Source organism: Mytilus galloprovincialis, chromosome 14 (genome assembly GCF_965363235.1).
Source record: "Mytilus galloprovincialis chromosome 14, xbMytGall1.hap1.1, whole genome shotgun sequence".
In the NCBI taxonomy this organism is placed as follows: Eukaryota; Metazoa; Mollusca; class Bivalvia; order Mytilida; family Mytilidae; genus Mytilus; species Mytilus galloprovincialis.
In genome coordinates this window covers 50,404,102-50,425,316 of record NC_134851.1, presented here as the reverse complement: position 1 = coordinate 50,425,316, position 21,215 = coordinate 50,404,102, and the positions used below count along the sequence as shown (strand labels likewise).

Genomic DNA, 21,215 nt, shown 5'->3' with positions numbered 1-21,215 from the left:
CACAGAATCCAAATTAAACTCATTTGCATACAAAATTGACTTTTGTCGCCCATTTTTCAAATTAGGTAACAAAAGTAAAGTCTGTGTTACAAAAATGAATTTTGTCATGACAAAGCTAACTTTTGTCCACTGAAAAATAATTTTGTATGACAAAATTTAAATTTGTAGTATGCTACAAATTTTGTTTAACTGAACTCATTTTTGTTGAACAAAGTTCACTTTTGTCAGTACAAAATAAAATTTCAAATTATAAACCACAAGAGTCCCATTCGGCACCCCGTACTGTGTAGATGGAAATAGATTTTTTAAAAAAACTTCTTATATATTTCAAGAATTCATTTTAAGACTGAAGATTATGTTTGAATTAGACAGGTGTTTGGTTCACACAGGTTAGATTACGAAGCACTCATTTCCACAATATTTTTTGTATTTTTGTTCTGTTAACTCATAAATATGAGTTAAAAAAACCCTGAACTTGATTCAAACTAAACATAACCAACCCTGGAAATGAAAGCCATTCACCATTCATCTCAACCCTGGTAATGTAAGCCATTCACCATTCATCTCAACCCTGGTAATGTAAGCCATTCACCATTCATCTCAACCCTGGTAATGTAAGCCATTCACCATTCATCTCAACCCTGGTAATGTAAGCCATTCACCATTCATCTCAACCCTGGTAATGTAAGCCATTCACCATTCATCTCTACTGTTGACATTTGAATTGTCAATTGGTTGTGTTATAAGTGCACTGTATTCCCAGGTATATGTTGTAGATCAGGAAAATATTTTTAATTGTTTTTGCTTGTTTATGCTTTAAAAGCACCTTTAACTTACTACCTTCATCAGGATTGTTAAGCCAATATACTTAAAAGCAAGAGATGTATAAATAAATTAATAGTATAGTAGGTTGGCATTGTCTTTCAAATGTCAGTAGTTTTACCCTGGACACTCAGATGTCTTCTACCAAAAAACTGACCTACATAAAACTGCACATCTATATCAAAAAGTAGTACCAGTATATTAACCCAATCACAAAAATGATGATTGTTAATTAAGCAAGTTATCTGGGTTATTTTGTATAGGTTTGATGCATTATACATTATCTATAAAACAAAATTACATTATTTTAAATGTTGTTACTTTGAATTTTGTTATTGTCACATTATCTTCTTTTTGTTTTCTTATTGTCTTTATTTATGTTTAGCTGAGAGAATAATTAGAGACCTCCCATCAATGGGTGATAAGTCCATCTTTCTTTTAAAGCTCAAATGGTGTCCATCCCATCTGTCTGCTTCAGTTGTCATAATCATAGGTACCAGTAATATTTAATCGAAATTTTGTTTTTAGTCAGTTGATAAATTGTATCCTATGATAATGTACCCTCCTAGAACCAGCAATCTTTTGCCAGCATCTAGTATGCCTATGGATGTTGTTTCCCTCCCCATATCTTCTTCCTTTTATTATATACAAACAGGATAGATATCAAGTATGATATAAAAGAGATGTGGAGTATAAGTCAATGAGATAGTAACACATCAACACAAACAAAAAAAACAACTAGACAGACATTTAGGTCAACATAGTAAGTTCCTCAAAGATGGGGAAATGTTTGTACAATTTGTCAAGCTCTAAATCACCCTGAGTCAAGAAAATTGTGAAACCTAGCTCACAAATCGAAAACAAAAAATTGCATTTATATATAACTAACAACAAACATTGACAAAGTTCCTTGTTTAAATATTTGTCCATCATAATCAGACTGGAGAAATTCGTTTTTCCTTGCATTAAAGAAAAAATGAGTAAGTAAAAGTAAGTAATTAATCTTTATTTAAAGTCTGAGTCAGTCTAATTGTGCATAACATGAGCTTATAACCCACTGCTGTTCTTACCAACAACTAAAAGTAAAAAACAAACAAAAACAGACATTGCTGAATAGGATATTACATTTCAAAACGGACTTAACTAATATTCTATTTGAATCATATCTTTAACTCTGGCTACTAGGCATCATGATATCCTCGGAATTTAGGTATAGTGTTCACTCTCAAATATCCGAACTCATGCAATATAACAGTACTACTGGAAGCTCAACAGCCTTTGGAGACGTATAATGCAAAGAGCATAACAGCTGAAATAAAAGCCTAAGATTTAGATGGTGAGGTCAGGTGCTGAGAATGCAACATCAGACACCGAAAACAGCTACATGCATATATGACACCACCAGGAGAAGGGAAACCAAGAATAGCCTAGCGAGGTACTGTTGCAACAGAATTGGAAGCAATGGGTTACATCTGTGGTCAACCACAGGACATGGCTAATGACACAGAGGATGGAGGCAGTTTGTTGTGGCCTTATTCCCCCTGGGGTTGAAGAGGATGAGTAAGTAAAGCTCAAGCCTATATAATAAAAAATAATGGTATAATGCCAAAGACAACAAATTATGATAATTATATCAACAAGCAAGCTTAAAAAATAATAAAGCTTAATACATTGCTGTTGAAGACCAAATTATTATTTACTGTTACAATTACTCATGAAATGTTAAATTCTGCATCGCAGAACATCACGAACCAAAGGTAACTAATTTGAACCTGAAAGTCCGTTGTAACTGCTTCCCATCACAGTTTCATTCTTTTTATCTATTCATAATATTTAGGAGTCACAAAGTTCGTTAAGCATAAACACTTTTGATAAAATTAAACACCTTTCTGACAAAATAGATTTATTGGTTTATGATTAGATCAAGGTTTTCAATAGTTCACTTTGTTTCCATCGATTATGTAGAGGATCAAATAAAAAGGAAAAACCTCAGAAGTCCTGGTATTTCTTAAAACGCTTAGTTTTAAATATATTAATTCCATTACTTATTTACTTGTCTTCCTACAGAACCCTACTAACTGTTGTAATATACAATATAGTTTGCAAAGAGATGGGAGAATTTACAAAGTAATATGTTTTATGGAGATTAATGCGTCAATTATTATTTACAATTTGTTACAAGTCTTTCATGAGGAGCACTTCAATTGTGTCAAAGTGTCAACATTAGTTCACCAACACAGTGCAGTCAATTATGCCATAGGGTCAAGAGTTGTTCACCATCACATTGCAGTCAATTGTGTCAAAGTGTTAATAGTAGTTCACTAACACAGTGCCGTCAATTGTGTCATGGTGTCAAGAGTAGCTCACTTACACAGTGCCGTCAATTGTGTCAAAGTGTCGAGAGTTGTTCACCTACGTAGTGCCATCAATTGTGTCAAAGTTTCAATAGTAGTTCACCAGCACAGTGCCTTCAATTGTGTCATAGTGTCAAGAGTAGTTCACCAACACAGTGCCGTCAATTGTGTCATAGTTTCAAGAGTAGTTCACCAACACAGTGCCGTCAATTGTGTCATAATGTCACTAGTAGTTCACCAACACAGTGCCGTCAATTGTGTCATAGTGTCAAGAGTAGTTCACCAACACAGTGCCGTCAATTGTGTCAAAGTGTCAATGGTAGTTCTTCAACACAGTGCCGTAAATTGTGTCATAGTGTCAAGAGTAGTTCACCAACACAGTGCCGTCAATTGTGTCAAAGTGTCAATGGTAGTTCACCAACACAGTGCCGTCAACTGTTTCTAGATATAAACTTAATATGAAACCAGTTTTATTTCGATATAGACTACACATAGCTATACAATATAATCATAATTCCATATTTAATTACAATTATAAATGATAAACTTATCATATGTAAGAAAGATATAAATATGTCTAAAATATTGATCCCTCTTTTCTAAATGCTGAAAAATAACAGCTAAGTGGAATCAATGGATAAGTTTACGGCTGTTTAGAACCTATCTTCCGAAGGTAATTGTCACACATGATCCGCTAATACCCTTTCGGGTACCTGAGATCACCGCTAATTATGGCACCCTCAACGGAGTTGGGGTGACATATTGTTATTGTTCGTTTCTTTTTGTCTTATTATTATTATTATATTTATTCTTCCACACTTTTTTGTCCATACTATTTCTCCGAATTGGCTGGAACAATATTGATGGAACTATACTATAATGTTGACCACCACATTATATAGTGCAGTGGGGTATGGCATCTTCAAGATGGCTGCCGTTGCCATGGAAACGAAACAAATGTGAAAATTTTCTGTTTTTTGTTTTGGTGAACTGTTTGAATATGCTTACACTCAGAATCATCATATTTTAATACAATGTAGGTGCCCACTATATACAGGTGTTGCATGATTTTGGCACTCATTGGACCTACTATGTTGCCATGGAAACTACACCAAAAATTTTAAAAATATCAAAATGCTCCAAACTTCATGAAACTTCACAGTAACGATGAGCAACTTTGGAAGATGTGGAATTTGGCGTTGGAATTTCCAAAATATCTGTAGTTACCATGGAAACAATGCAAAAAGGTCAAAACTTTGAATTTTCAAAGAACATTCCAGAACATCAATGTTAAATTTATTCTAGAGACATTAAATGGTATATATGATTATGGAGGGAAAAAATTGCAGCGGGGGAATGACTTTGGAATATTCAAAATGGCCGCCGTTACCATGGGAACAGCAAAATTATGAAAAACTTCAAAATGCTTTAAATTTAATGAAACTTATAACAAATTTTGCCTAGCTTATGTAGACTTAACTTTTGAGTTTCGAAAATTCAAAATGGCCGCCGTTGCCATGGAAACAGAAAAAAATTTCTAAATGGCTGCCGCTGGCCTGGCAATGGGGAAAGGGTGCCATCCGCTATTGCTTGCAATGGCAAATCTAGTTTTGGTTGGTATTGTGTTGCCTATTATCTAGTTTTCTATGTTTTGATTTGTGTGCTGTTGTTTTTCAGCTTCTCTTTTTCATTTTGATCATTGTGTTTTCAGTTTATTTTCCACTTATGAGTTTGAATGTCCTTGTGATATCTTTCGCCACTCATGAATGTCCTTTTGATATCTTTCGCCACTCATATACTAGATTTATTCTACATTTGATTCATAAACTAGCTTTTCGCGCTTCACCTATTTTCTAGTGCATTTCGTCACCATGTATCCAGTGGTATATTTGGACTCTAAATTGTTGTTATTAAAAAATCCATTTAATTTTGAAATTAGGCAATTTAATCCTTCTTACAAAGAATAGGTTCGTTAAATATTTTTAGAAGGTCTTTTCATAAATATTGGAAAATTTAATCCGTAATACTATAATTAGTCAATTTAAACCAAATGTAGTTAAAGAACGGTTACGCACGAACCATGTAGTTTACAGAAATCGTATAAATATTAATTGATAATGTAATATTCATACTATAAAATGGAATCAAATTTAACAGGATAAATTATGTCGTTTAGTGCCAAATCAAACAAATCTGTAAGGTAAGAAAAATGTTAATTTAGAGTCAAATAAAACAACCATGTATACGTAATATTCATGAGCCTCTCCAAAGTCCGTGGTTTTTATATGTATATATATTTCTTTCATTTGGAGATTTGGTGTAAAGACGACTTTTGAATGTTTTTGGTTACTACTTAATAGTTATTTTTGCCGTTGGATTTCTGTCTCGCTGACGTATCCCACTCCACACTGGTCCCTTTTTAATCATTCAGTTATAGTTGGTTCGGATAGCTAAATTCAAAAGTTTGAATTATACATAATTCACGTACATACGTTACACTATAAAAATGAAGAGATGTGGTATAATAGCTAATGAGACAACTATCCATTAAGGTTCAGATAAAGTTGATGTACGCAATTATTGGAAACTGTACATGGCCTTCGACAATGAGCAAATAAACCCATACCGTATGGTCGACTATAAAAGGCCTGGCTATTTATCAATATATTTAGTAATTGTATGTTATTGTCCAGATATATCTATAAAACCTGCATATATCACCGGATTTTGATGAGTATAGCAGGACTGTTGTCATAAGAGGAACAGGCATATACATTACTTCTGATTTCTATGTGGTTGATTTTATCATCGTTTACAAATTTTTATTTTTGTCATTATTTTTTGGTGGTTTTTTTTTTTATTTGTTTGGTTAGTATGTTATTGTCTGTCCTATATATATTTTTTTTGCATTAATTTTGTCTTCTAACTTTTTAAATTCAGCTGGTGAAATGTTGATCTATTTGCATAAATAACTTTTCTCGCCGTTTGAATTGTTTTACATTTGCCATTTCGGGACCATTTATAGCGGACTATGCGGTATAGACTTTGCTTATTGTTGAAGGCCGTACTGTGATCTATAGTTGTTAATTTCTGTGTCATTCGGTTTCTCGTGAAGAGTTGTCATATTAGCAATCATACCACACTATCTTTTTTTTATTATTATATAAGACATACTAGCTATCATCTCTCTAATTTCATAGTGCTAGTCGGAATCTTCTAACAGTTGTTTTTTTTTTGGGGGGGGGGGGGCAAATTGTTACCTAGGAAAACACGACTATGGCTGAAATAATTGATATCGAAAAAATGTTGAAATGGAATATATAATTTGATATTTACATTATCTAGTTACATGATAGTACTTAAACAAACCGACATTTGTGGTCTATCGATTACCACAAAAAAACTGACAAGTATGTATCGTAACAAGGAGCTATAAGACCACATGCAGTCTGATTGCTTATGTTATATTTGGCACACAAATAAAGAAGTGTCTCGTCTGTAACAAATGTTATGATGTACATATCTTGAAACAAAAGAAATATATATCAATGAATGGCAGATGACTAATTAAACATACCAACAAGGTCATTTTATGGGAAAGCTTTGTCATCTTGCTAAGTGTAGTTATAAATAGGTCCACAATATTTGAGAGTTCTGGATGTCAGTCCCCGTGTCCACAAACCCCCGAAAAACATTGATAAACGGATGATTTTAAGTGTATTTAAAGAGGCTTTAATATAAACATATCGCTCCCGAATCAAGGACCTGGAAGTACCATTGTTTAACTGTCTGTGGTTTGCAGTTATGTAATATAGCAAAGTGATGTTTCTGTGCATGTTTATTCCAGTTTGTTTCAGGTTTTTTTTGTGTCTTTACTCTTCTTGCACATGTTACAGTCAAGTTTTCAACTTCTATAACAAATGTTATTATTCGTGCTTTTTGCTGATTCATACATTTCAAAGTATAGTCTTGAAATCAGAACAGACACTATGTACCTTCAGTATATATTTGTACAAGCACATATGTACCCCTATCGAAATTGTAACCTTGAGTTAATTTTCTTTGATTCTAAGACCTAACATCTGATTTCTATAACGGATTATATGTTCAAATCTCTTGAACCTCCGGTATGCATATATAAGTCACCAACATAGAAAGACGCCTTTATAAACACAAGGCTGTTTCCAACACATTGTAAAAGGTTTTATGTTTTAAACCTACTACTTCAAATTGTTTGCAGTATTTTAACTCGTATGTAATTTGTCATAAAAGAATGATTTATAAAACTACAATCTTAAGATATACTTTTAATAACATACTTACCATATAATTTAAAAGTTTAATTTCAATAATGCAGAATTATGTCGATATGAAAATATGTTGGTATAAGTAACTGCTATTTAAATGGGGGCCATTATGGCATATGATAGTAAAAGTCAAAACATGACGAATTTTTACATCATTTAATAGTTTTGCCACAAAAGAAACAAGCAGAAAAGGGAGACCGAATAAACTGATATTGAATATTTAAGTGAATGTCGGTAAATAGATTCAGCAAGAAACGTCGAACTAACCCCTACAAACACCCCTTTCTGAAATTTTAATTAGCATTTGATCCATGGTCCCATAAAGCCCCATATTAATATATGTTTTATTTATTTATCCGTCTGATGGTTTTCCGTTATTATGTTTTTGATGAGAATAATAGATAAACACATTGAATAAGGACTGCTTTTAATACTTGATGGACGAAAAGTCCTCCCCTCACCGCCAACCCCTGAAAATTAAAATTGAAAAATGATAAATAAATAAGATAGATATTTTATCCAGATGCACGAAATAGACGTTGTGCTTTAGATATAATTCTTTTTGTCAGTTTGCTGTCTCATTGACATTAAAATACATGTCATCACTTTCAGATTCCGATCACGAAAATTAACATCGTCATGGTAATAAAAAGACCTACAAAGACCATTGTACAACAAAAAAAAAAAAAAAAAACAGAAAATATAGGAAGCTTAAGGGCATACGATACAGTTTTGAACCTGTATTTACAAGTTGATGAAAATTTGCATATAGGCTATTTTTTACCTGATTAAATCAAATATGTAATAAAAAATATACCTTCATGTGCTACTTTTTGAGTAAAATGAGGTCGAAATTTTGTATATTTGCTCAAAATTCAGATTTGTGTCCGTATTTTCTTTTTCGAAAGAAAGACATAACTTTTTTGTTTTAAAAGATAAACACAAATATTTTTTTGTTAAATAATCGGTAATTTTTGTATTTTATAAGTATCATTAAAAATTATGCAATTTTTATTCAGAAATAACTCATATTTATCAAATGTTCATGAATAGAGGAACAAACGTCATTTTTTGCTGCATGTTTATCAAAATTAAAAAAAATCCTCTATTTACAGTTTTATAAAATTTGGGTCACATAATCTCCTTGCAAAATGAAACAAATTGCCTTTTTAAAAAATAGGGGTCCATGCACTCGTTTTCAAATTAAATCAGTTTGAATGAAAAAAATCAGTCGAAAAATGCATCTTTTCCCGATATGTCATAGTTTGACGTCGCGAAAATAACATTTTACGTTATCAACGTCATTACCTCCCCTGTAACTGTATCGTATGCCCTTAAAATTGCCATTCGTTTACCTATATTATATATATATATGACTCTCTGGCTTATCTTATTTTCCACATACTGATACATACGAACTACTAGTTGTATTCACGTTTTAAGTTTTGTCTCAGTATACTTATTGTTTACATGATCAAAGATCTCATATTCATCTGTCATAGTAGATCTATATGATATATATGTATATATATTGTATGTAACCTATTTACAATATACTTGATTTTTAACACTACTGGTGTTGAATTTGAAGGGCAAAAAAATATTGAAAATTATGCAACCATATCAGTCAGTCGGCGTATATTTACATAGCGTTATGTCAAGTCGTGTTTACCAATGTCTTGGTTTCAATTTCAGACTTTTAAATTGATATTATTGTCTATGTTCATGTATGGATCATAGAACCTTCAATTAGTTAAGCCAGTTAAACCTGTTCTTTCAACCCTGATAGTACCTCGCTCACGAATGACAATTCAAGATTCTATCAGAATCGATCCCTATATATTAACTTGATATTGAATTTTAATTATCTGATATAAAAGGAAATATTCTGAAATGTACATGGAATAGATAGTTATGTTACCTGCAATTAGACCAAGGTAAGAAAATACACTGTAAATATTGGTAAAGTTTGATAAGAATGATAGTCTTATAAACCTAATATCAACAAAAATGAAAAAGCATTTTCTTATGAGATTTTTCATATATGTAAATGATTTAAAAGAAATTACGAATTTGAACTTGTCTACACTATGTGTTTTTTTTTTTTTTTTAAATCTACAACAAGTTAAACATATTGCTGAATACAAGACTGAAAAATTTTCAATATTGTCATAAAATTGCTGATATATAGTCAGAGGTGCTTTCTTTTATTCTCCCTTGCATTTTATTTCATGGCAAACTGTCTTTCTTTCTTTTGTTTCTTATTTTTTTTTTGTGTCCACTAACACATTCTTTCTGTGCTCGAGAGCTGTTGGGCTTATAGCGTCGTTTGCAAGGAAAGCATACTTTAAAATACCCATATACTATATATTTGTTAAGTTGTGACGAAAGCAAACAGGGGATTAGAAATACTGTTTTTTTCAATTGGGGCTCTTTGTTAGTATTTGGAAATGACAGAAGTAGTAGAAACATTTTGCATAGCGGTACATAGTTGCGAAACCTATATTGTACAAATGACCCTAATGGAGGATACCTCATTTGCAAATAGCTCAAGGTAAATCTCACGAGGACTTGGTCAGACCCTTTGACTTATTGTGTCAGACTATACTACTTTTAATGACAATGGATATATTTCAAGCGAAATCAGTACACATTCGAATAATCTAGATCCATGATCAAAGCTTGTCTATCAATGAAGGTGTTCTAGGATCTTCATGTATTTTCCAATAAACATACTATTATGCACGATTTACTGTTATAATCGGCGTTTTCCTATATATACATTCCAAACGTTTTTCTCTGTGCTCTTTCATTTACATTAACTTAACAGCACGAGCATACAAGCGTATTTCTTGAGCTTATCTTTTAACTTTTAAAGATTTTAAGGGACAAGGATAGATGCGAATCAATACACATTTTGATTAACTTTTTTCTTGAAAAAATCCATAATCAATAAGCTTTAAGTCTTTAAAACTTTGTGTAAATAACCTCTGTCTACGGTCAATGGCGTCACATTGAATTTGGATTTAAAACAGTGATAGAACTTCAATAAATCAATGCTCATGATTCCTCGATCAAACACATTATTGGTGAATCCTTTTCATCTTTACTCGAAGCTTCGAATAAATAAGGATCTAAGTACATTTTAGGTCTTATCTGAACTAAATTTTCATTTTCATGTTTATTATAAGCAGTCATGGACTTAAGGTAAGACGCAAACAGACTATTCAATCTCCATGTTTAGAAAAGTTATCGAAAATAGAATAAAGCAATTGCAGAACATGACACTGGTGATCCAAAGAATGACAATTAAAATCCAAAGTATGAATAAATTTGAACTTATTATTAAATGTTTTAATCTATTTATCAAGTGTACACGGAGTTAGGCATATCGGTATATCAGTTTATCTTGTAATAAATTACGGGTGACCGGTTTAGGTCAGACTCTAAGATTACAGGAAAAGATTAATAAAAAAATATTTACAAGTATGAAGTTTTAGGTTCGGGTATATACAATGATACGGCATAATGGAGATCAACATGCGATAAGTTTTGTCCCAAGTTCTAGTCTGCGAAATAAGTTTTCTGAATGAATGTTGGTATAGGTAATCTCTACAAGACTCTTGTAAATGATTTTGTTTTGGTTTGGTGAAATTCAAAAGTTAGGTCACGTTTGGTGAACACTTCTGTCAAAAAATATGACACGGAAATGCTATACTCGGTTTTGGACATAGTAAAATATAAATCAATGTTCCACAATACAATATTCCAATTTATCTTACCTCTTTTACATTTCTAGGAATGTGATTGGTTAAAAGCGCCCCGTGGAGACCGTGTATATTTAATATTAGGTTAGTAGGGAGAGGGGGCTTATCTCATACACGGTTAGTAGTGGTGTTACGTCCCTTTATATACCATATAAGGCAGTAGGGAGGCGGGGCTTAATTCATACACGGTTAGTACTGTTACGTCCCTTTATAAAAACAAAACGGTACCGAGAAAAATCCTAAAAGTTTCAACAGACGAAGAAATTGATGATTAAGATTTTAACAGGTCGGGGCCACTACCTTATATGGAAATGCATAAATTAGCATACTTATGTCCTCGCACATGTAATTGTTTATTTACATGTGACGCAATTTATGTTTACCTAGATTTTTGACCAATCCACTAAATGAGTCACAATGCATGATGGACTACTACGTGTTTACAATTAACCAAGAACACGTGTTATTTACTGAAATACAACACATATTTTCGTGCAATGCGGGATTCACAATTTCGCTTAGTTTTTCATTTTGTGTATCCTCATTTATAGTTCGTGATATAAAGTATAACTTCCATGCTCAGATTAACAAAGAGGTGTTTCTTTACGAAGAAAAAAGGGTTTGAATTACCCGACATATAGGCATTAACATGTTTGATGATGGCACAGAGATTTCATGTAATCGTCCACCAGACAGCAACGAAACAACAGCGAAAAACACAATTACCCATGAGACAAACTTACTAGTGTAAAGTAAGCCGTCGATAACAGCCGGTGCTAATATTCACGAGTACAGCAATTTTCGTATAGATAATTAAAGGCAAATGTGTGATCCATGAATTTTGTGTTCGTAAAAAAGGGGAAGATATATTTACATACATGGCAGTGTTAACAAAATCTATAAGTTTGTTTTTTTCACATTTCAGTATATGGGACTTTCAAACTGTTCCCTTTGTTTTGAAGGTAGTGAAGTGGGCAACTGTAGTTTCAGTTTGTTTTCGTTTTTTAACGGGCTCGGACATTTACCAAACTGAATAAAATCATAACAGCTGATTTCTTATGCCTGCAAAGTAAAACTTTGGTTGGCTTGCTTGCTTTGTTTGTATAGTTGTTTATACAAGCTTTGAAAATAAAATTGACATTTTTAACTTGTATATCTTATTTTATACAATATACAAACAAAGCAAGCAAGCTTACCAAAGTTTTGCTCTACATGCATTAGTAAATAAGCTGTAATGATGTTATCACATATGTGCGACAAGGTGGAAAAATTGATATGTTTTGTGAAAATTGCAGCGTTGGATTTATAATAAAAAAGAAGATTACACAATGAGACAACTGTCCACAAGAGACCAAAATGACAGAGAAATTAACATTTATAGATCACCGTATGGCCTTCAACAATGAGCAAAGCTCATACCGCATAGTCATCTATAAAAGGCCCCGATATGACAATGTAAACAATCAAACGAGAAAACTAACGGCCTTAATTATATATATAAAAAAAAAATGAACGAAAAACAAATATGTATCACATAAACAAACGACAACTTCTCCTTTTCTATATTAAATTGGGCCGTTTTTTTTTTTTTTTTTTTTTTTTGATTGGATTGTTTTACACAAGTAATTTTATAGGGTCATTTATAGCTTACTTTTCATCATTGAACCTATGACTGCTTACTTTACTAGATTATGTCTTTGTTGGAAAGATGTCTCATTTGGGACTCATACCTCATCTTCTTATTTCTACATACAAAGCACGTTTTAGAAAAAAAAATAATTGGCAATATGGCACCCACTATTATCAGGGGAAGGTTAGACTTTCATTGTAACAGAACTGTTAGATATTTTACATATGTCAACAGGACAACAGCCGAACGATAAAAAAACCTCTGAGGTATATTTTGTGATAAAATTAGCAACAAACGGACATTATCGATGGATGAAACTATACAAAATGTATTGAGCTATATACCGTATCCACTCAGTGGCGGATCCAGGGGTGGGGGGTCCGGTGGATGGACCCCCTATTTTTGGACAATCAATGTATTTGGATGGGGACATGCAGTTGGAACCCCCTCTTTGTCCAGGGTTAGGACCCCCTTTTTTAAAAATAGCTGGATCCGCCCCTGGTGCTTTCATAACACTTATTTTTGGCATACTGAATATTATGATGTTCTTACTTTTAGTTCAGGTCCTGATAAAAAAAAAAAATTACACATCCAGTACAGAAAGAAGGTTTTCGTGTTTTTCTAGGCAGAAATGATTTTGAAATGACATTATACAGGTTTAAAAGAGCTCAAAAAATTTCATAGTGGACAGTAGTCATTTCATCTGAAATTTCACTGTTTCAGGTCGTAAAATTATTGCACAGGTACAATGGAAAAAACCTGTTCAACAACTTAAACAAGGCGAAAAAGAAAGTCGAATAGTGAAGCCCGTAAGCAATACTTTTTTAATCTGAGCATGCAAATTGAAGATTATGTTATATATTTTACAATAATCACATTCGCAGAACAAAAACATATATTTTGAGAATCCCAGACATTATATTAGTTGACAGTTCTTCCACTAATTCCACGTGTTTTCAGTTTGTAGTAAACTCGTAGTAGCCCACAGTGCATTGTAGCTCATTGAGTCGATTGGTCAGTTTTTCAAGGCCGTATTGGCCTTGTGTTTGGGAAATTACTATGCAAATATATTCTGACGTAAAGAAATCTAGAGTTCTCGACCTGTTTAATAGATTCATAAAACACATTTAAACCTAACAAGTTAATTGCTATTGTTGGTATCTATTTTTGTAGGATCAATGGAAGTATATAGTTTCTTTATGCTAACAGTATTGAAGACTTGCTCATTTTGATAGGTCATTAGTCTAAATTTCACACGTTAAGATAGTCGTAAGATAAATTCGTCACATAGTGTGCTAGTGACCCAATACGGTATATATGGGGTCAGTAAATTCCATATGGGATGAGAGCGAACTCCATATGGAATTTACTGACCCCATATATATACCGTGTTAGGTTACTAGCACACTATGTAACTAATAATATTAAATTTAGATATATATCCCCTTAATCTTTAATAAGAAATAAATTTTGACGTTCAAATACTTAGGATTACACTTGAAATCATTTACTCGGCTCTGTATCGTCGACTGAATCAGATGTTTTGTATCCCTATTGATTAATGGAAGTCATTATAATTAGTGTCCTGATGTATTCAAAGCTGAAAATGTTTCTTTACAATTCAAATTTGAAATGAAATACCACAAAAGGTTGAGATCTCATTTCAAAAGTGACGACGGGATATGAAATCGATCAGATTTATTGTTTACCACAAACAATTGTTTATTTCCATAAACGCCACAGATTATTAGTAGTAGAATGTAAATTCTATTGTCTAGAACACATGCCTTTGTACGGAAGCCAATACACAAAATTTTACATTGAACAATTTTCGACCTTTATGTTGTCAAGGCGCTAATCTTTACAACTTTTGAAAAGAGTACAATACTATGTTATGAGGTCCTTTGTATGGGATATCTGATTGTCGAGAAAAATTGCTATTTTTGTATAAATCATAATTTGAATAGGGCATTTAAATCGCTTTTTATTTTTTCTGCATTGTACTATTTGTAAAGGAGGATATGTTTGAAAAAGAAACACTGATTTGAGTAGTCATAAAGTAACTATATACCAACGCATAGCGTCATGCAAGTTTTAATTCACTGTGAAATTTAATTCGTTTTAATCCAAAATAATCACAAATGCATCAGATTATGAACTTAAGCATATGTTCATGATTTTTTAAATATGGATATTAGATTTTAACGTAACTATTATACAGAATGCATAAAGTCACAAAAGGATATAAAAGCATTAAACATCTAAAGAAAACAAAACCAAATAGAAAACACGATGTTGTATGTTTGAAAGTAAGCATTTGAAAAGTTTGGTTCGACATCATTTGGAAAATAAGAATTCAAGGATTTAAACAAAATGAGTACCAGTTCTTTAAAACATTTCCCGGATATTGAAGCTGACCCTTATAATGGTGCACATTATTTGAGGTAGGTTTAATTTTCATGAAATTAGGTAATCAAATCAATTACAAATCACTGACTGCTACAAAAAAAGTATTTTGAATGGAGATAATTGTAATTATTTTGCCTTTTTAACTTGATTGGGTTGAACTTCACTGCTGAGTCTTTTATAGATGAAACGCGCACATCTGGCGTAAATGTTTGAAGTCTGGTGTCTTTGATGAGTTTATTATACGTCTCGGCTCTTAGTTAGAAGCAGGGCTATACGCTTTCCCATTTTTTTCTTTTCTCAATTCGTTTATTTTGTTAACCAAATTATGAAATTGATTTATTTAGACATATGAAGCGAACAAAAACGAACATTCATATGTCGTTTGACACTTTCATCTACCATACTTTTTCGTGTGATTAAATTTATTGGACTGCTCAAATTGTTAATTTTCCATTTCTAGATGGAGTAAAACTGCCCGAAGTTTACCATCAGGTTCCAAGAGTAGACTTACAACATCGTACAGCCGGGAACTTTCTTTATTGGATGACGATGTGACAACAAATATTCCTTACCGCTTACCAAGTATCTCCCATAGAGATGATTTCAAATCGGAGGATGACGACGATAAAATATTTAGCCGTTTTGGATATGAACCGTCATTGAGGTAGTAGAAAAAAAACCGCCTATCAGTCAAACATATTTATTTCTGTGTTACCTACAGTGTCGTTGGCCAGTAATAAAGTCGTTTTTTTTTTACAATCAATGATTTTTTTCTTTGGATTCAGCACTTTTAAAATATATATAATTCATGATCTATCAACAAAATATATATCAAGGGCGTAACTTAACGACTTATAATTATCTTTTATATCATTTGAAATTATTCGAAATGTGTCACTTGCAATTTAGAATTGGCTTTATTTTATATGAAAGTTTTTTATGTACCAAGTCAAGAATAGGACAGTTGTTGTCTATTCGTTTGATGTGTTTTATCATTTGATTTTGCCATTTGATTAGGGACTTTCCATTATGAATTTCCCTCGGAGTTCAGTATTTTTGTGATTTTACTTTTTAATAGTTTTTCAAATTGAATATTTCAGAGTTCCAGAACTAGTGCCTGTGGTACGTATGTTGAATCCTCCACAGACGTATTCTCAACAAGAGCGACAGGTTAACCTGGCCGTACCAAAATTCCAGAACGCCGCCATTACACCAACTGTCAGACAACTACAATGGCATCCTGTCAAAGATAGCAATATGGAAGATGTACAAGTCTATAAGTCGTATGTTTCTCGTAATATATTATTCGAGAGTAAGATATAAATTAAGCAAAACGATACCAAAAAGTCAATGCAAAAATTATAAGTAAAAGCAGAGCATAACACGAATTGTAAAAAATAAAAATAAAATCAAGAAGACAAGCGATATGCCACAAAAGTCTATATAGACGAAAGTATATTAGACAATACGAAAAACGAAAGTTTATCTTGAAGGAAAATAAAAATTAATGATAACAACGAAAACAGTAAAAACACCAGCGACGAGGATTATTTGTATGTTTTTTTTGTCATTTGCCACAACTCATTAATGAGGTCGAAAGTTGGAAAAATCGGTACAATTGACCTTTCACGTTTTTCACAATTCTGTTAGTTTGGGAAAAACATATTGTTTAGAAGCACGTTCTTTGCTCAGATAAAACATATATTTGATAATAAATAAAGTTGGTGCATACGAGGCTTTCTTGATTTAGTTCCACCAGAAACGGTAAAACCCAAATTATGAAAGCTAAAGGCATGTTGTCACTTCTTTGACAGTGCATGGTATTATACACGCAGGCACTTGGATTGTGGATCCTTTTTAGTGTGTGACGAATATAATATAAAATTCTACAACACATAAGCATAGAACCTATGATCCAAGCGCAAGTGATTTATAAGTGTCTAGAATGATTTAAAAACCTTCAAAATGTGTTTATGTAGTTCTTTGTCAATAAAGTAAAATTGGTTTCAATCAATACTTGTTGGAATTTACAAATTAGAGTTCGTAGTGCATTAAACATTTTTTTTAACTTATGTAAAATGGAATGCTTTAGAATCATTCAAGATATCAAGTGACAGGAGTGTCACATGTATGCATACAAGTATTACAACCCACTTAAATATGTCTTCAATATAGAAGTCACTATAAAGTATAGTCCATGAGTCTAAATATATCCCAGTTTCTAAATAATAGGGGAAAATGAAAACAACAAAATTCAATGCGCTCGACGCGCTTTTTTTGGAGGATTTACTTTCATCAGTAACGCTTAAAGTCGAATATTTGAAATCCAATGATGTATAAAACCGAAACAGTTGAAGAACTTTTTAATAAAAAAAAAAACCCAACCTAAAATAATAGCCAAATCCTTCTAAGCCAACTTTGCCTGAGGGAGTTGAAACCTTAGTGATCATGTTGCATTTTATGAATAAAAGAGATGTAAGGTATACATCAGTCAGAGAACTCCACAAACAAACACAAAAAAAGATCTAGCGTCAATAGATTCAATATCTATAATTGCACACATTTGTAAAATCGAAAGATTTTAGTTTTCTGCATTAAACTTAATATACAATCTTCTTGCTTTCCAGAATGATAGGTAATCAACGACAAAGGTCCAATGGGGACTACTTCCGTCCAGAACCGTCGCCATCACCAATCAGCAGGACGGATTCGCCTACAAAATCTATCAAAAGTATTCACTGGATGCTGGGTAGTGCTAAACATCCGATGTTTGACAACAAGGTAAGATTATTGAAGTAAGGTAACACTCGTTTCGGTTGTAATATTATAAATGTTATGTATAATATATGCTGTATGTCCCATCGCAACTCCTCTGAAACCAAACTACTAAATTTCATGAAACTTTTTAGATAATAAGGACATACTATGTTGATGTGCTTATCGACAGGAAATTATGGTTCATTTTGTCTTTCTTAGTTACTTTATTTGTCCAGAGACAATGTGAGGGCGTGGGGTATGTGAGCGCATTCACTAAGGTTCTTTAATTCTGTTTATTTCTCGTAAATAAATTTGACATATGTTTGGTCTCTGATTTACTGTGTTATTTGTTTGTAGGGTAGGACACGGAATCAAGGACCATTTTCAAGAGAATTTACAGTGACTTGCATAGCACCAACAAATTGGATGAAAATGAAATGGGGAAGATCGCGAACTATTATTCACTGATCAAAATTGTTGGATATACATTATTACATACTATCATTACCTACTTGTGGATAGTTTGAGCAATTATTGTAATTGGACAATGAGAGTTTCCAGAACAGTGCATTCATTGATTCAATGAAAAGGCTACTGATTCATCTCCATTTTAAGGAAATAAATAGTTCAATGCAGATGGAAAAATGACATAAATATATCGTATGCCAGAGTATGAAATAAGCAGAATTTGATGTGTGTGCTGTAATCACAGCCTTTTTCGGGAGCTTTTGATTTAGCTATCACAGTAAAAAAAATTGTCATTGTTTTTGAGAAGGGTAAAGTTTACTCATTACGTTATCTTCTGTGCTTTGAATTTGACTGCCAAGGCAAACGTTTATTGTTTATTTTTCACACATATTTTCTTTCCAAATATTATCTCCAGATGCATCCACTGTTATAGTAGGGATTGTCTTGCTATATTGAAGTTTGAAGCTGAAAACGTATTTATCCTTTGTGTGGAAGGCATACATAAAAACACATGTGCAAACATGTGTCAAGAAGATTTTATGTATAGGCATGATATTATATTAAAATCGAAAATCGAAAATCGAATAGAGTTTTCCGTAACTTTCGTACATATCGAACAGAAATACATTTCCTATGAAGACATGAAGTTTTGAACATAAAAAAATCCTACACTCATTTCTTACATTATCAACCGGATAAGAGAAAGAAAACGACTGCTAATACATGTATTGGGATATGCTTAATGAAATCGTATTGCAATTTGCTGGAAATTGTGTTCTTCATCTTAAGGGTGGTACATTTACATATACATTTTTGTGCATTAGATTTTTAACATGATGGAATTATATTTAGAACTCTACTCGACACAAAACCCACTAAAACCAGTTGGTGCTCCGGAAGGACCAGTATTTCCGCTCCATCATTGAATCCCATCGTGTTACTCAATAAGTGTATACTCTGATCAGATACCAAATTACTAAAGTGTACTCCTAAGGCCTGCTGGAAATATTAAAGGATTGATTACTGATATTTTGTCCAAGAACATGACACTTTATTTACGTCAAGCAAACGACGAGTTGATTTATTTCCCCCCGATATTATTTAGAACATCGGTCTCTGATTGCAGCAGAAACTTTGGACAATTAACTTTCGGTGGTATTTTTAAACGCGCGTTTTATATTTCTTTGAAAGGAAATTAATCCAATATATTTAAATCAACCAAACTGGAATGTTCATAGATATAATAATGCCTGTTTTAGTAAATGACTTTGTTGTTTGTATTTTAATATTAAAGGAGTCATTATGTCTATTTTATGTAATATATCAAATGTGCAATTTGTTATATATTATTCCATTAAAAATTCATATTAATGTGTTGTTTGTATGAGGAAACATAAGGGAAATGGAACTTAATAAGTTCGTGTTCGTCTAGGTTGGTAATTACATTATAAATAACAGAACAGACCATTTAATGTAATAAACTTCGGATAACATATTACTCCAAATCAAATCTGTTTTAAATGAGATATGGGAAAATTTAAGATACAAGAAAACCTGTTTACTGAATAATATATTAATTTGAAGAAGAAAAAAACATCAATCAAAATCACTAGTATTAACCACTTTAAAAATTTTCAAGGAAATAACATTTCAATTTGCTCTCGTGTTGATCGACAGAAAGGATGTTTAGTTTTTTTATGTAAAATATGAAATAAAAGTAAGTGATGCATATTGTTCACCAATATTGACAGCATCATCACAATTGACAATAAAACCAGAAAAAAATATATAACTGTAACCCTGATACCTTTGACGATTTTTTTAATGTGAATACTGATTTATTAGTACACAACATATTTTTTGGAGTAAACTTCTTGTCTATTTGAAACAAGAAGCATAACAAGTAAAATATAGATATTTGTGGACATAACAACAATTAGGACAGAGCAATCAAATCTGTCTCTGATCAACTTCGTCGGAAGGAGTTGCATATAACACTACATTCAGTACACAATTCATGAATTGAAAATTTACAGCAAGAAAAGCATCTGATAGTACCATAAATAAAGGCAACAGTAGTATACCACTGTTCAAAGGTCATAAGATTCGAATATTTGTTTTTTGGACTATTTGGGGACTGACAACATTCGATTCAGTACACAATTTATTAATTGAAAATTTACAGCACAACAGAGCATCTGACTCCTGTTAGAATCATAACATTTGTTATTAGGACTTTTTGGGGACTGACAATCCATGAGTAACAAAATAGACATGATTATCACTACCTTGTATAAGATTTAAATCCACTAATATGTAGAATAAACATTATGTTAATAAGATAAATATTAGCCAAATACAAACATATTTAGTCAAAGAATGTAATAATAGTAAGCATGGTTCGTCTCAAAACTTGGTTGCTAACTGTAGCTAAGCCTCTTTGTGGTAGATTTCTGAAATTCATATATTAGTTTCAAGTTCACTTTGACAACAATGAGTTTTGCATCTTAATGTAAATAGGAATTAATTCAATGTTTTCCACAAGCCTAGACAGTGTTTTTCCTTTAAATCCTTTGAATCATTTTTTCATGATTTTCAAATTGGTACCAAAACCTAGGTGTATGTACAAGTTTTATTAGCTCAGCACAACATTAGCATGGTCAATTATAATAAATATCCTGCTTGAATTTTTAGTCTTTGA

At 32.2% G+C, this 21,215-nt stretch overlaps 1 protein-coding gene and 1 long non-coding RNA gene across 4 annotated transcripts in view; one reads left to right on the top strand and one right to left on the bottom strand.

The window, feature by feature from the left end:
* Positions 1 to 21,215, bottom strand: part of LOC143059257 (uncharacterized) — a 112,157-nt gene that overhangs the window by 51,773 nt on the left and 39,169 nt on the right. The window lies entirely within an intron of this gene.
* Positions 5,222 to 19,885, top strand: LOC143058682 (uncharacterized). 3 transcript variants are annotated; one of them, XM_076232145.1, is made up of 5 exons: positions 5,222 to 5,376; positions 15,750 to 15,953; positions 16,390 to 16,572; positions 17,917 to 18,070; positions 18,404 to 19,885. In XM_076232145.1, exons 1-5 carry the CDS (start codon positions 5,342 to 5,344, stop codon positions 18,512 to 18,514), a joined length of 687 nt encoding a protein of 228 aa, XP_076088260.1. In that variant the 5' UTR covers positions 5,222 to 5,341; the 3' UTR covers positions 18,515 to 19,885. The 3 variants fall into 3 exon arrangements, with proteins under 3 accessions (XP_076088260.1, XP_076088261.1, XP_076088259.1); XM_076232146.1 differs by lacking the exon at positions 5,222 to 5,376 and adding an exon at positions 9,262 to 9,420; XM_076232144.1 differs by lacking the exon at positions 5,222 to 5,376 and adding an exon at positions 15,044 to 15,324.